Source organism: Myripristis murdjan, chromosome 12 (genome assembly GCF_902150065.1).
Source record: "Myripristis murdjan chromosome 12, fMyrMur1.1, whole genome shotgun sequence".
NCBI classification, from domain to species: Eukaryota; Metazoa; Chordata; class Actinopteri; order Holocentriformes; family Holocentridae; genus Myripristis; species Myripristis murdjan.
This window is the reverse complement of record NC_043991.1, coordinates 11,132,680-11,146,675: the sequence shown is the minus strand read 5'-3', so window position 1 is coordinate 11,146,675 and position 13,996 is coordinate 11,132,680. Positions and strand designations below refer to the sequence as shown.

General features: G+C 41.5%; 1 protein-coding gene across 1 annotated transcript; it reads left to right on the top strand.

Annotated features, from left to right (window-relative positions):
• The first annotated feature begins 1,211 nt into the window (after positions 1–1,211).
• On the top strand, positions 1,212–8,432 carry stbd1 (starch binding domain 1). Its single transcript, XM_030066130.1, has 3 exons — positions 1,212–1,560; positions 2,574–3,079; positions 4,048–8,432. Exons 1-3 carry the CDS (start codon positions 1,275–1,277, stop codon positions 7,327–7,329), a joined length of 4,074 nt encoding a protein of 1,357 aa, XP_029921990.1. The 5' UTR covers positions 1,212–1,274; the 3' UTR covers positions 7,330–8,432.
• Positions 8,433–13,996: the final 5,564 nt, after the last annotated feature.

Below are 13,996 nucleotides of genomic sequence, written 5' to 3'. Positions count from 1 at the left end.
TGTGGAGGTACAGTAAATTTCCACATATACATGTTCTTGGCCATTTTATGCATTGTTCTGGTGCAGGACGTTACACAACCCAAGACTGGGGGACTGGGGTCCCATGGCACAGTTGACCTTATTCACTGATGATAAAAGCAAGGGTTTTGACCCTAACCCTAACCCTAACTCAGAATCTGTAATAAAGAGGACAACCAGACGTGGGTGTAGCTATGTATCGACAGAGGACACCCCACAAGGCCCCCTGTGGAGAAACTGAAAAAAAAAAAAGAAAGAAGAGGGCGTGGCCTGGGGGGAACTGGGCATGACCAAATCAGTGGGATAATTTAATATGTTGTGCTTTACCCCAGGACAAACCTTGTGTCCAAATTTTACCTTAATGCACTGGCAAGTAATGTATCTTTTTGTGGTATGCCGTGCACCCTTTTGAGTGAACATCCTGAACAGTTCATCAGGTTTTCTGTGGCCCCTGCCAAACCTGCTCAAAGTTTTGTGATGTACAGTCTGTTCAAAAGTTATGAGCCTCTTTGCCATATGCCACGCCCACTGCCACGCCCACTTTGGGCCAGTGGGGGGCAAAAAGTTAGCCACTTCTCCCTTGGCCCATGACCAACCTTCCCACCAAATTTGGTGGAAATCTAACCATCTGTTAGGAATGTATGTCACTATGTGATGAACACAAGAATACACAGCTATACCTATCAAATGTCTATCTCTATTTGTAACATATCTGTTATGGAACAAATAGAGGAGTGGGCTTAAAGATACTCTGATAGACAGATAAACCATGCGGCTGTGGGTGAAAAACAGGTAAAAATCTCAGATGGGTCTCCCTGGGGACAAATCCAGCGTCCCAGTTTTACTCTTGAACATAAAAAAAAAAAAACAACTTTGGAAATACATTTATCAAAACAACACTGCATAACAGATTGGTGCCTGTGCCTTATTGTTGTTGCCTTTATTTTTGTATTTATCATTATTATTATTATTCTGTCTTTTTTCTCTCTTTTTTTGTGAATGAAAACGGGTCCCCGTGATGTAGCCAGCCAATGAGCAGGCAGCACCTGCAGCGGCTTGCAGCTCTCTGCAGCAGCGAGAGGTCACTTCAAACGTGGAGGAGAAGCGCCACACACAGCAGCAGCCTGCAGCTCCACTCAGTCCTCTCCTCACACACACAGACACATAACAGCAGGCATTCACATTGACTCTCCTTGAGTTTGTGTTTTTGTTTGTTTTACTGTTTTTGGAAAAGCGCGCAACAGCTTCAAATCACAATGACAGTAAAAAACAGCAAACCCGTCGCGCTTGACAGGCGCTACGATTTGGCCTCGCTGTTCTGCATGATCGGGAGACACGGTCCCGCCGTGGCTATGGCCATACTGGCGATGGTATCCGTGCTGGCGGCTTTCATCATTTACCGGACCGTGCGGAGGAAAAGGAGGAAGCCCACAGCCGCTGAAAGTGACAGCAAGACGGCGGGAGCGGAGAAAGACGCAGCGGGGATCCAGTCTGGACCGGAGCCAAGTCGGGGGGATACGCACGGCTCCGTGGAGTCAACAGGTAAGATGCACAAATAAAATAACTAGGGATTTTAGAAAGGTGGTTACATGCCTACAGATGTCGCAGTTGTTACAAATCACTATGGGAATGTCATGGGAATACGGTGATGTAGAAAATACTTTAGGTTGTAGGCTGGGGAAGGTCTGGTTGTAAAAATGAGTAGACACCAGCAGTCCCAATAGGAATATCATATAGTGATATCATAGGAGATAAAAATAGGTTTACCATAAAGTACTATGTCATTATAAAACATGACATTTAACCTATATGTTGTATTATATTCCTTATACCAGCAGCCTAAAACATTATAGTGGTACCATAGCAGATAAAATACCGTAAAGTATGATAAAGGACACTTTCATGATAAAATGAATGTACTCCTGGGAATGGCATACAGTTATTATGGAGAAATTATAGGTAAAACTGCCATAATAAAATCATCATAAACGCTACTGGTAAAACTGCATACAGCGGGAACAGTGTTAGTCCTATAGGAATACCACAGAAATGCTATAGTGAGACTATAGAAAATAAATCACTATGTAGTATAATAAACTGACCGTCAGCTCTGTTGGGAAAATGTAGTACTGCAGACTTTCTGTCAGGTTATTTTAAGTGTGTCAACACAACTGTTCTCATGCCTTGGGATTTGCTTAAAAATAAGTTTGAATGTCACAAGTTTTGTATTATCTGGAGCCAGCTGTTGAAAATCAGGGTCACAAGTGACACTTCAGATTAGGTGTAAGAGTGTGGAGGTTTTCATTCCTGCCAAACACTAGGCTGGACCTGCACATTGTACTGACAGCTCTCTGATGAAATGACCTGGTGTGTTAACATGATACCAGTCATTGTGCAAATATGCAAAAAAAAATATGTATGATATGTTTTTCATACTCATGTAGAGCCAGTGCATATGCAAACCATTCATATGATATGTGCTTCGTTTCTACAGCGTAGCACTTGTCAAAAGAGTTAGCACACACACAACAACTTTCTGTTTAATCCTGTCACAGAAGAGGGGGATGGGCCGTCACCAGACCTGCTGGAGGAGGATGCTGATCTGATTCAGGATCATCTCGGCACTGAGGAGAGCTGTGCTGCTGCTGCTGCTGCTGATGTTGACGTTGAAGACTCCTACACCGTCTTGGAGGCTGTTGAGAAGAAACCTCCGCTTTGTTCCCCTCCTAAGACTGAAAACGAAACCCCAACCTACGAGAATATCAAAAAAGATGATCTGGTGGAAACAGAAGCTACCATTCAGAGCCCTGAGTGTGACATTAACACTTTCAGTGCACCTGAGATGTACTCTGAGGAGGTGAATCAAACCTCCCAGTGTGATGCTGATAATGAGCTTCAGATAGAGGAGGTCGAGGATGTTGTTGAGTGCCACCTCGATCCCATGGACAACACCGAAGATGAGTCTGTTAACAATGTAGAAAAGAGCCATGATAACGAAAGCTGCTTGAAAGAGCCTGAGTCCATCGATTATGAGAGCTGCCAAGAGGAAGAGACTGAGAAGGTGAGGATGTGGGCTATAAAGGAATTAAAATGACTTATATCTACATATTTATTTTCAAGGATAATATACATGACAAATGTTTTTTTTTTGTTCTTCCCTGCTATGAGGATTAAGTCAGGGTCTCGTACTGTTTTTATAAACTTTCGAGCAAGTAAAGCCCTTTCAGACTGAACACAGTAGTATTGAGCTTTAAATTAAGTTGAACTTGACCTTAAATTTAAACTTACATGTGTTTGTTGAGTTTTAGTACACAATGTACAATCACCAATCACAGTTAGACAGACAGTTTAAAAGAAATGAGGCCTCAAAACATCTCATAGCAGCAAAACAAACCCCAGTCGTGTATGAAACAGAGAAAAACCATAAAATCCTTGAATGTGTAAAGCTATAATCAGAAAATACTTTAAATGAAAATACTATCTTTACGGGATGAGTGAGTAATTACTTGACTATTGAAATGATAATTGGTTAATTTTCTGCCAGTCAGTTAATTGACAGATTTTTTGCAGCAGGTCATTTTAGAAAGGTTGGCAAAAATAAACACGTGTCACTACTCTTTAATAAGTTTCAAATACTGTGAGGCGCTGAAGCGATTATAGCTGTGAAGATGCCTGTTAATGTGATTGCCTGTGTCCTGACTCGACTGAATTCAGCAACCTTGCCCTTGCGCTTATTGATTGGCTGATTACTCAAGCGTGATTGGGCACAAAACCTAGGGATTTCAAGCTTTAAACTAGTGGGAATACTGTTGTCTCACCTCCATAGTTTTTTCATTAGACCTCATTAAGGATAGTCTCTGAACTATGCAGGTCAGACAAGCGGAGGCTGAGAGATTTGCCAGAGGCCACTAGTGTAGTAAAATTGATCTGTGTAATTGTGTGTCGTATACTTTGTGTATGTATTATTACTGACTCTCTGAGAGACAAAAAACAACCCTGAGGTTTTTAACTTTTGTCTCATCTACGTAGGTGTATGAAGCAGAATATGAGGAGGTGGCTGAATCTGCTTGTCCAGGTGAGGACATGACCACAGACATGAAAAGTGGACAAGATGATGAAGACTTCCAGTGTGCTGTGAAAGAGTTGCTTAGCCAAACACCATGCATCAGTGAAGATGGTGATGATGACAAGCTGCCAGAAAACGAAATGAGACAGGGAGGAGGGGATTTGCAGTCTGACTTAAAAGAGCTTGTAGCTTGCATCCCTGAGGTCAAAGATGAGGAGTGTAAAGAAGAGAATTACTGTGCAGATAGTATTGATTCCAATTATTGCAGCGATGCAAACCTCCCTGTGAAGGAGGAAAATAAAGGTGAGATCAAAGATGAGGAGGAGTGTGCAGAGTGTGTAGACTATCAGCTAATGGGTCAGCAAGCTGAGGCTTGGGACACAGTAGCTGAACAGGAAATGAATCTGCCAGTGTCAGAGCTGCCATCAATCCACCAGCAACAACTGAACGAGCAACGTGACCAGTGTGAGCATGTCACAGACAAAGTGACCCTGATCAGTTGGGATAGCGTTGAGGATGTTGGTGGTGGTCTAGCTGGTCAAGTAATTGAGGAAGATATCAGTGAAGACATTGATCACTTGAACGAATGTCCTGCTGTTGCATATGACCCCAATTTGCCGTGCCTCAATGAGCAACAACCCCAGATTGAACAGAAAGATGAAAACCATCATCCAACATGTGATCCAGAAGAGTGTGTTCTTCCCACTGTGGCTGATCAACTGAAAGAGGAAACTGTGGCAAATGCTGATGTCAGTGATCATCGTGACAATTCAAGTATGGTGCTCAGCCCACTCCTGCCCACTTCACACCTCCCGGGTGAACAAGACAAGGATGAAAAAGGTGATGATGGTCCAGCAGGTGTCATTACTGATGCAGAGGGACACATGGCAAGTGTTGCATATTACCCTCATGTGTCATCCTCCTGTGAACAACCGCAAAGTGAACAGAAAGAGACTGAAGATGAAACGGCACCATCTGTGGATGAAGATGCTCACATGAATATACATGACCCTGTCTTGCCATCTTGTGACAGTGAAATTCAGTGGGAAAAGAGCAACAGTGGGACGCTACGTGCGTTGGCTGAAGATGGAAATGCTCCGGTGTGTGACCCTTGCCTGCAGTCTTTACACCAAGACCAAGAAAATGACCATGTCGTAAATAAGAAAGCTTTTGACAAGGCAGATATTTCTGCTAATCCCGATATGGTTGCTTGTGATGGTGAGAACATTATAGCTCCTGTAGTGGCTGAAGAAATGTCTGGTCCTCCCCTATCATCCGTCTACCAAGACCAAGAAAATGACCATGTGGTAAATAATGAGGCTGATGAGAAGGCTAGTATTCCTGCTGGTACTGATGCAGCTGCTTGTGATGTTGAGAACATTACAGCTCATGTAATGGCTGAAGAAATGCCTGCTCCTCCTATGCCATCTTTCTACCAAGGCCAACAAAATGACCACATTGGAAACAATGAAACTTTGGAAGAGGCTAAAGTTGCTGGTGGCCCCATTGTGGCTGCTTGTAATGTTGAGAACAGCACTGCTCCTGTTTTGACTGAAGAAATGCCTGATCCTCCCCTGCTGTCTTGCTGCCAAGACCAAGAAAATGATCATGTGGTAAATCATGAGGCATTTGAGAGGGCTAGTATTTCTGCTGGTACTGATGCAGTTGCTTGTGATGCTGAGAATATATCTGTTCCTGTAATGGCTGAAGAAATTCCTAGTCCCCATCTCACTTGTTACCAGGGCCAACAAAATGACCACATTGGAAACAATGAAACTTTGGATGAGGGTGGTGTTGCTTCTTGTCCCGTTGTGGCTGCTTGTGACGTTGAGAGCATCGGTGCTCCTGTTATGACTGAAGAAATGTCTGGTCCTCCCCTGTCATTGTTCTACCAAGACCAACACAGTGACCACATGGTAAATAATGAAACTTTGAAAGAGGCTGGTGTTGCTGCTGGTCCCGATGTCAATAGCATTGCTGCTCCTGTCATGGCTGAAGATAGCGACCCTCCACTGTATCATCTCGACCTGCCTTCTTTAAAGCAAAGTGAGCAGAAGGTAAATGACGATGGCAGCGTTTTGTCTCCTAGTGTTGATGATGAGAGCGGTATTTCAAGCATGACGTTCAGCCCCGATTTGCATTCTCCTCCATTCTTCAAAGAGGTTGACGATGATTATACTACCCTGTCAGCTCCCAGCACTGTTGAAGATCCTGGACTTCCTGTTCTCGGTTTTGACCCCTGTCTGACATCTTGCCACCAACCAGTGGAGACACATTATAGCCAATACATTCATGATGACATGTCTAAGTCTCACAGCATCACAGGTATGGTGTTTGGCCCTTTCCCAACACCTGTGTACCAGCAGCGCCACAGTGAGCGCACAGACCAGGCCATTTGCAAGTCATTTGCAGGCAACGATGATATGTTGGGCCAGGTGATTGAGGACAACTACAACAAAGAGATTGATAACTTTAGCGAGAAGATTGCAATTACTATCACAAATTTCTGCGATGACCTGAAAAAGCAGACTGAGGTGAAGGATTTAGTTGAGATGAAAGAGAAGAAGGAAAGAGGAGGTGATAAAAAAGAGGGAATGCATGCAGAGGATGAGAAAGAAGAGGATTTTGAGAAGACGGAGATCAGTATCATGGAGGCAACCATGGACAACAATGAATGGATCACAGATGGCAACTACCAAGTCCTTCCATGGATGAGTTTTTCCCTGCCATCATTTCCCCAAAACCAAACAAAAACCGACCAACTCCCCACAGAGGAACACCAGCATGATGACTCAACTGTCCCTGTCACAGAAACAGCTGCTGCTTCTGTGGAAACAACAACCACAGATATTACACCTTCCACTGATGCTAAAGAATCCAGCGCTCTTTCACTCATAGATGAAAACATAGAAAATAACAAAAAGGTTGTGGCAGTCCAGCCCATGCCACAGAATGTCAATGTGACTTTCTGCGTCCACTACCTCACGCACTCCCCAAGCCAGAAGGTGGCTGTCACTGGGAACCAGCAGGAGCTGGGGAGCTGGAAGGAGTTTATCCCACTGGAGAGGGCTAAAGATGGGTACTGGGCCAGCGTGATCAGCCTCCCTGCCGAGAGCCATGTGGAGTGGAAGTTTGTGCTGCTGGACGAGGGTGAGGTGTGTCGCTGGGAGGAGTGTGACAACCGTTTGCTCGATACAGGCTACGGCGATGACCTGCACGTGCATAAATGGTGGGGATTCCTGTAAGTGGGAGGGAAAAAAAGAGCTGCAGAGGTGAGAGAAGTTGTGGTGTGTGGTATGTTTGGAGTGAATTGCAATTCCATTTTCCCTCCTTTTCTTTTAAATGTTAAATTCTTCACTCACTGTTGTGGACTGAAATAAAAAAAATAAATAAATAAATAAATAAAACAGTGCTGAATAAGCTTTAGGTACTGGATCAGATATCACGTGACCACAGTTGCAGTCTCAAAGGGCTTCATAACAAGGATAACTTCCATGAAAACACCATCAATCACATTTTGTCAATACCTTCAGAGTACAGTAACCTAATAAGACTTTTCTTAGATGAGTGCCCTTCACAAGGCCAGGATAGACTGAGTTAGTGAGCACTCATAGTTAGACTGTAAGCAAGCACCACATAAAATATCCTTTTTTATGTTGCTGTGGCAATGTCTATGATTATGCAATTTGCACCTCTTTAGAAATGAGTGATTAAATGCAAGTCATTTTGATGAATACGGAGAATTTGTTATTCTCCTGTACTTTATGTCCTTATGCTGCTTGAATACTCCCAAACAATGTGTGAGATGAAATGCACATAGTTCACTTTTACTACAGCAATAATCAAAGCAATAATTATTCAGTACATTGTATGATTGGTGTAAATCAGGTATTCTAAATTGTTTACTATACTGTGATATAATTGTACATTTTATGCTGCTTTTTCCCCCATGGGATTCTGTGCATGCAAGAATGACCCATTGTTATATGATAGTGCCTTTTTAAAACCTGTTTTTTTTTTCTTTTTTTCTTTTTCTGTATTATCATGCATCACCACTTTGTGGATTTTCTGTATGAAATGGCTTTGCTGGATGTAATTTTGTTTGTTTGACCTCATAACCGCATAAATCTGTTAACAGTTACATTACACACACATTTTTTTTTTTTTTTAATGCTTTTACTTTTCCCTGATTTCTTTGTCAAGTTGTAGTTCTCAATGTAGATTATACACACTGTATCTCAGATATATCAGACTATCATATGCAATATTGTAATAATAATCCTACTCTTGAATGTCATTAAGTTGGGGTGGCGGAGTTGTTTACCAAATAAATTAATTTTACAAGGCTGCCGAAGTGGAGTATATATGTTTCTTGCACTCTATAATTAATCACAAAATCAGATGTTTGGATATAGTTGATGTGTTTTGTAACAAATAGTTGATAAAATCACACTGATGTGTACGCTTTCAAGTGTGGTAGGTAACTCATATCCTTTATTTATCAAAGGATATCGTTAAATTATTAAAGGATGGGAGTTACAGACCATCCTTTAAAATTTACAAATGATAAAATGTTCAAGTTTAATCATCTATTCTCAGCATATTACATAATTATTATTCCTCACCTGCTCTGTTCTTTTAAACAAAGAATCACTGCAAGAGCTGCATTTCCAATGTATAGATCAGTGCTGCTGCATTATAGCAGTTAAATCCATTTAACCAGTGTTTCATTTTTAATTTCCCAGCACATACTACTTCAGTACTACTAGGTACTGGCCAGTGGTTGCCACATTTTCTGTTCAGTCTTCTGATTGTCCAGATTGCTTGAGATGAACTCTGAGACACTCAAAGGATTTACCACAAGCAAATATGTCTCATGTTTTTTAAGCTGTCCTCCATTCAACCCAAAAAAGAAACTTCTAATCAAAGTATCTGACTGACAAAGAAAGGCAATCCAGTTGTGAGTGGGAATTAACTGCAGATTTCTATTCCCAAACCATTATTGATAAAAATCTTAACTTTGTGTTTATAATTCAGTATCTCAGATCCAATCTGTCATAGCAATGGAAAAATAATTTTGCCTCATTTTAAATCTGTCTATCTTGACTAGAATTTAAGCATAATGTAATGTTAGCTAAATTTAAATTAATCATTTACCGTTGTTGCAACACATTAACAGCCTAACAACACAAACAGGCTCATTCCTAGTCTAGCATCAAGGGAAATATTGACAAATCTACCGAACTGAGGGCTAAACCAAGTTTATTTGAGTTTTATGCAAGTCGAGCCAAAAGCCGAGACCATGACCTTCATTCAGCTCCAGCTGGCTCTGACTTGGCTCACGCAGCGGAAGAGTCATCATCAGGCGTATTTTCACGCCAGTTTGTCATCTCCACTCAGCTCCATGCTGAAGGTGACTCCCGTGTATCTCAAAACAACTCTTCATCTTGCAGTCCGGGGATACTGTGAACTATGCACACACATACACACACACAGGCACACACACACACAACTCTGGGTGCAGCCAGTCCAGTAAATGATTGATCTCCACTGCAGAGAGTGGTAAGATTTTGTTGGGTCATTTGAGAGACTAAAATCATCCATAAGTTCTAAAGGAGGGGGGGAAACCTGCACTACACTTTGACTATATTGAGCCTTGATATATTTTTCATCTTAAAAGAGAGGGTTTTTTTGTGAGCCATAGAAAAATGTACAGCAAATCATGTCCAGCATAATTGCTTACAAATGAGATTTCCAGACCTTTAATGGTGATAAATGAATGCCCGAGGCCTCATAAACAGGATTAAAACAGAGTCAAACAGGCACAAATGATCTAACAGATGAAAAACAAATTAATTTATTTTGCTAGGCCCATGGTACAAGTTTTTTTTTTTTTTTTTTTCTTGAAAGAGTTCCCCATGTTGGCCTGCCACTCTATACCCTTTACATGTACATGTGCCCTTTCAGCGGGTCTGTGAAATTTAATCCTGCCTGTCGCTCCACATTTGGAAGACCCCCTCATCAAAAGTGACTTATGTTGATGGGAGTGTCCCCGTGGGAATCGAACCCCTAAGCCTTTGCAGGGTTAACACCATGCTCCACTTAAGCCAAACTTGGCTTCAGGGACTGATTTGACCTAATTTAAACAAGGTCATCATGACTCTGCCCAGCCGGTCGCTTTTCTGTTTCAAAACATGAGTTCAGCGAACTTCTGCCTATTTGCCCGGTTTAGAAAGCCAAATATAACTCTACTTACAAAACAAGGCTTGTCTTCGTTGTGATAATTTCATTTATAAACCGAGCTTTTACTGATGTTGTGAACCTCAAGTGTGCTGTTTTTGAAGTGCATAAGTGCAGAGGATTCATTTACTGCCTTGAAGAGGTTATATTCTACAGAAATTGGAGGTGATTCAATTAAAATGTGTCCTTTTGTGGCTTTTCATTTCTTTCACTGTGAGTATATGCTTTTTTTATTGAGACAAAAAAGAAGGTTCTGTAACTCCTACTACTGAGAAACATCTGGTCAATTTGGGGTGTGTACATGCACTGCAAGCTCTAGTGCTAATGTGGTAGAGGGGAGTGTGTACGCTCTCTAAGGTTGAAGGTAATCCTTTATTTAGACACCAGGCTTAAAACTGACACCACTCATGCTCTCTCTCTCTCTCATGTTACTCTGTGTCTCTTTGTCTCTCTCTGTCTCTCTCTCTCTCTCAGACACATACACATGATTTGTCAACATCTAAACAGTTAATCCACACCGGGGCCAGTGTTAGACCTCCGCTAAGGCAAACGTCTTTACACAGAGTCACTCGCCGTAAACAGAAGTGCTCCTGTGTCTGAATGTCTTCCACATAGAGAATTGTGACATCCAAACCCTGGCAATACAACACTCTGACATGGTCGTTTGATCTTGCTGATTTACAGAGAAGTATTAAAAATAACGTCATGATGGAAAACACCGACTGATAGGGATTTTAGGCTGATACCCTGCAATCCCTACAGCAGCTGTTCACTGACTAAAGATATAAAGTTTTTTTCTCTGGTCTGTGCCAGAGTGAAAATGTTGAGTTTATTACATTTTTGCATTTGGTTGATATAGATGTACATTGTCCTACAAGTCAACCCAAGTCACATGGATTCACTAGTGGCTCTTTTAGTGGACAGGACTGGCGTTTTGGTAATCTGTAATCCCAGGGACACGCTCAATCTGAACATGTTGTACTAAATTTTTGCTGAATGATTCCTCGTTGATTTCCTCGTTGAACAATGTGTCTCCTGCAACATGCTTTGACGCACGCTTGCTTCTGTTTGGTGGGTGTGTCGGGTGTGGGCTGTGTCTCCATGGAAAATCAGACCCCTGCCTGTGTGCGAGACTGGAAGCAGACACACGTACTGATCCTCATTCAAAACTTGGACCACCAGGTGTGAAATTCCCTTTCTCTTGTGGTTGAGTCGACCGTCTCCTCTTTCAAAAGCCAGCCAATCAGATTGCACCACACTGCGTTCCGTATGACCTCTGACCTCGAGAGTTTGTATCACAATATCAGTGAGTGTATAAATGTATGTGTGTACGTAGGTATATACGAGTGTGTGAGCAGGTGTTAGAATTTTTTTTTTTTTTTTTTATGGCATAAGAAATCTCGGACACAACTCTCATTTTTAGATCAGTGCAGATAAAATAAATGAACCCAGGAGAGAAATGCCTGTGTACTGTTGTGTCAAATTTCGATTTTACTGTGTATGGCTAATCTGACTTAGATTTACTCATATTTATCAAGTTGTCTTTAAATTTATTGTCCTGATCCACAAGGTTCTGCGTCATAAGTGAACAGGAGACTATCAATGTCACTCCCCTATCATAACTGGATGTACTGCAGCTTTGTTTTTTGAATCCACGACCAAAACCAAAAGGAAAGTTGCAAAAATCCTGAAATTTGATTTCAAGTTAAATGCCCACCTGCATAGCCTGCAATTTTGGAGAGTGTGAGAAAAAAAAATCTTAAAAGGTTCCTCCATAATGAAAAAGTGTAAAACTGCTTAGTACTGTGTCATGGTGCAGCCGGCCTGCCAAACTGCCGGGCTATTTATAAAGCATGCCAAGCCTCATTCCTCATGCTGTGGGATCAGTGTGGCTGCAGCAGTGACCTTCACTGCGGTCAGTGAGCAAGGGTTAAACTCGACGAGGAAGTCATATGAGATGAGTTCTTTTTTTTTTTTTTTTTTTTTTTTTTTTTAACCCTTACATATGCAGCCATTTGCTGTAAATCACTCAGTAGCCTATGTGTTGCATCCTGCTGCATCATGCTTCACAAAAATACCTCTGCAGCCTCTCTAACCTGCATGGGGATAAGTGAGGGGCTTAGTCTGGTAAAATCTGTGTCATTTCTAAATCATTGCCAACAGGCTTTTCATATGATTTCTCTGTAGTGTAGCTGGCACTTTATCCTTCTGTCCTTTCTCATTTATTTAGTTTGTGACTTTTATTGAAACCTGTAACCGGCTTTTTTTTTTAATTGATTATATTATTAATGTTGTTTGCTATTGGATCTATTTTTCCTGTGAAGCATTTAGTAGCTCTGTTTTGAAGTGCCACACTAATAAAACTTACTATTATTACTGCTAATCATCCTGCACAAAGCCATTAGCTGTATGCCTGGATATGTTTGGAGGTGAGAGCAAATTTATTGCCGATCTGGCTCCACGCCAGGCCGGGACAGCCCCTTATCGATGACATCATCGCCATCCCAGAGGACACTGCAGCTGTGGGCTGAATGCAATGTGTGTGTGTGTGTGTGTGTGTGTGTGTGTATACAGCAGAAAAAGAGAGAGAGCGAGTGAGTGAGAGACAGATGAAGAGAGCCAGAGAGAGAAATAGAGCGAGAGTGGGTGAGTGTGTAAGAGCACACGTGCATACATAATGCATACAGATGTGGGCGCTTTCTGGATTTGGCCTTCCGCATACGAGGTCAGGTTATAAAATCTTTATAGTAATTACAGACATTTTTGTCCTCCATGCTGCAAGGGAACCACGTTGAGAGTCTTAAGAGTTGAAAATCATCTTTGTACACCAATCATCTATCTATCTATCTATCTATCTATCTATCTATCTATCTATCTATCTATCTATCTATCTATTTGCTAGCTGCAGCAGAAATACAGATTAGGCCCTACAAGTTCCTCCAAGTTTTTCATGTATTATTATGAGATCAACAGTGAAATCAAAGTCCACATTTGGACAGTAAAAAATAACAAAGGTAACATCACAAACAAATATAGTTGTTTGGCAGTTTGTCTGCATCTGTCTGACTCTGAATAGCTGCATAAATTAAGGTGCATGCATGCTTTTCATAGTGATAATCATTGTTCCAAATTATAGACTGAATTATAGAAGAATTATAACAGAATTATTGCTTTGTTATGCATGCTGGTTGACGTTAAGGATGCTGTTGGATGTTTTTGTGCATTCAGTCACTGAAGCAGAAGTTTAATTTTTTTGTTGCCTGGCTGGGAGGCACATTTTTATGCCACCGTGTCGGTCAGTCGCTCTGTCAGCGGTTAGGTGCAAAGCGGCTTATCTCAAACTCTATTTGGTGTCACCATGAAATTTGGTCGTTCGTGTTGGCTATACTGAACCCTGGCAATTTTAGTGACCACATGACTTTCCCTCTAGCACCACCAGCAGAACCAGCAGGGCATCTGCACTCAAAATAATGTGCTTGTTAAGGCATTCCAACATAAACACATTTATGTAATTATATATATATATAATTTTTTATTGTATTTTTATCTTGAACAAGTTATTAATTATCCAGTGTTACTGTAGCTATTTCCCCACCTGACTAAATGGCTGGCAGCTGCCTTTGGTTTGTAGAACAATTTAGGGGTCGGTTTGTGGTGATTAAGATTAAATAA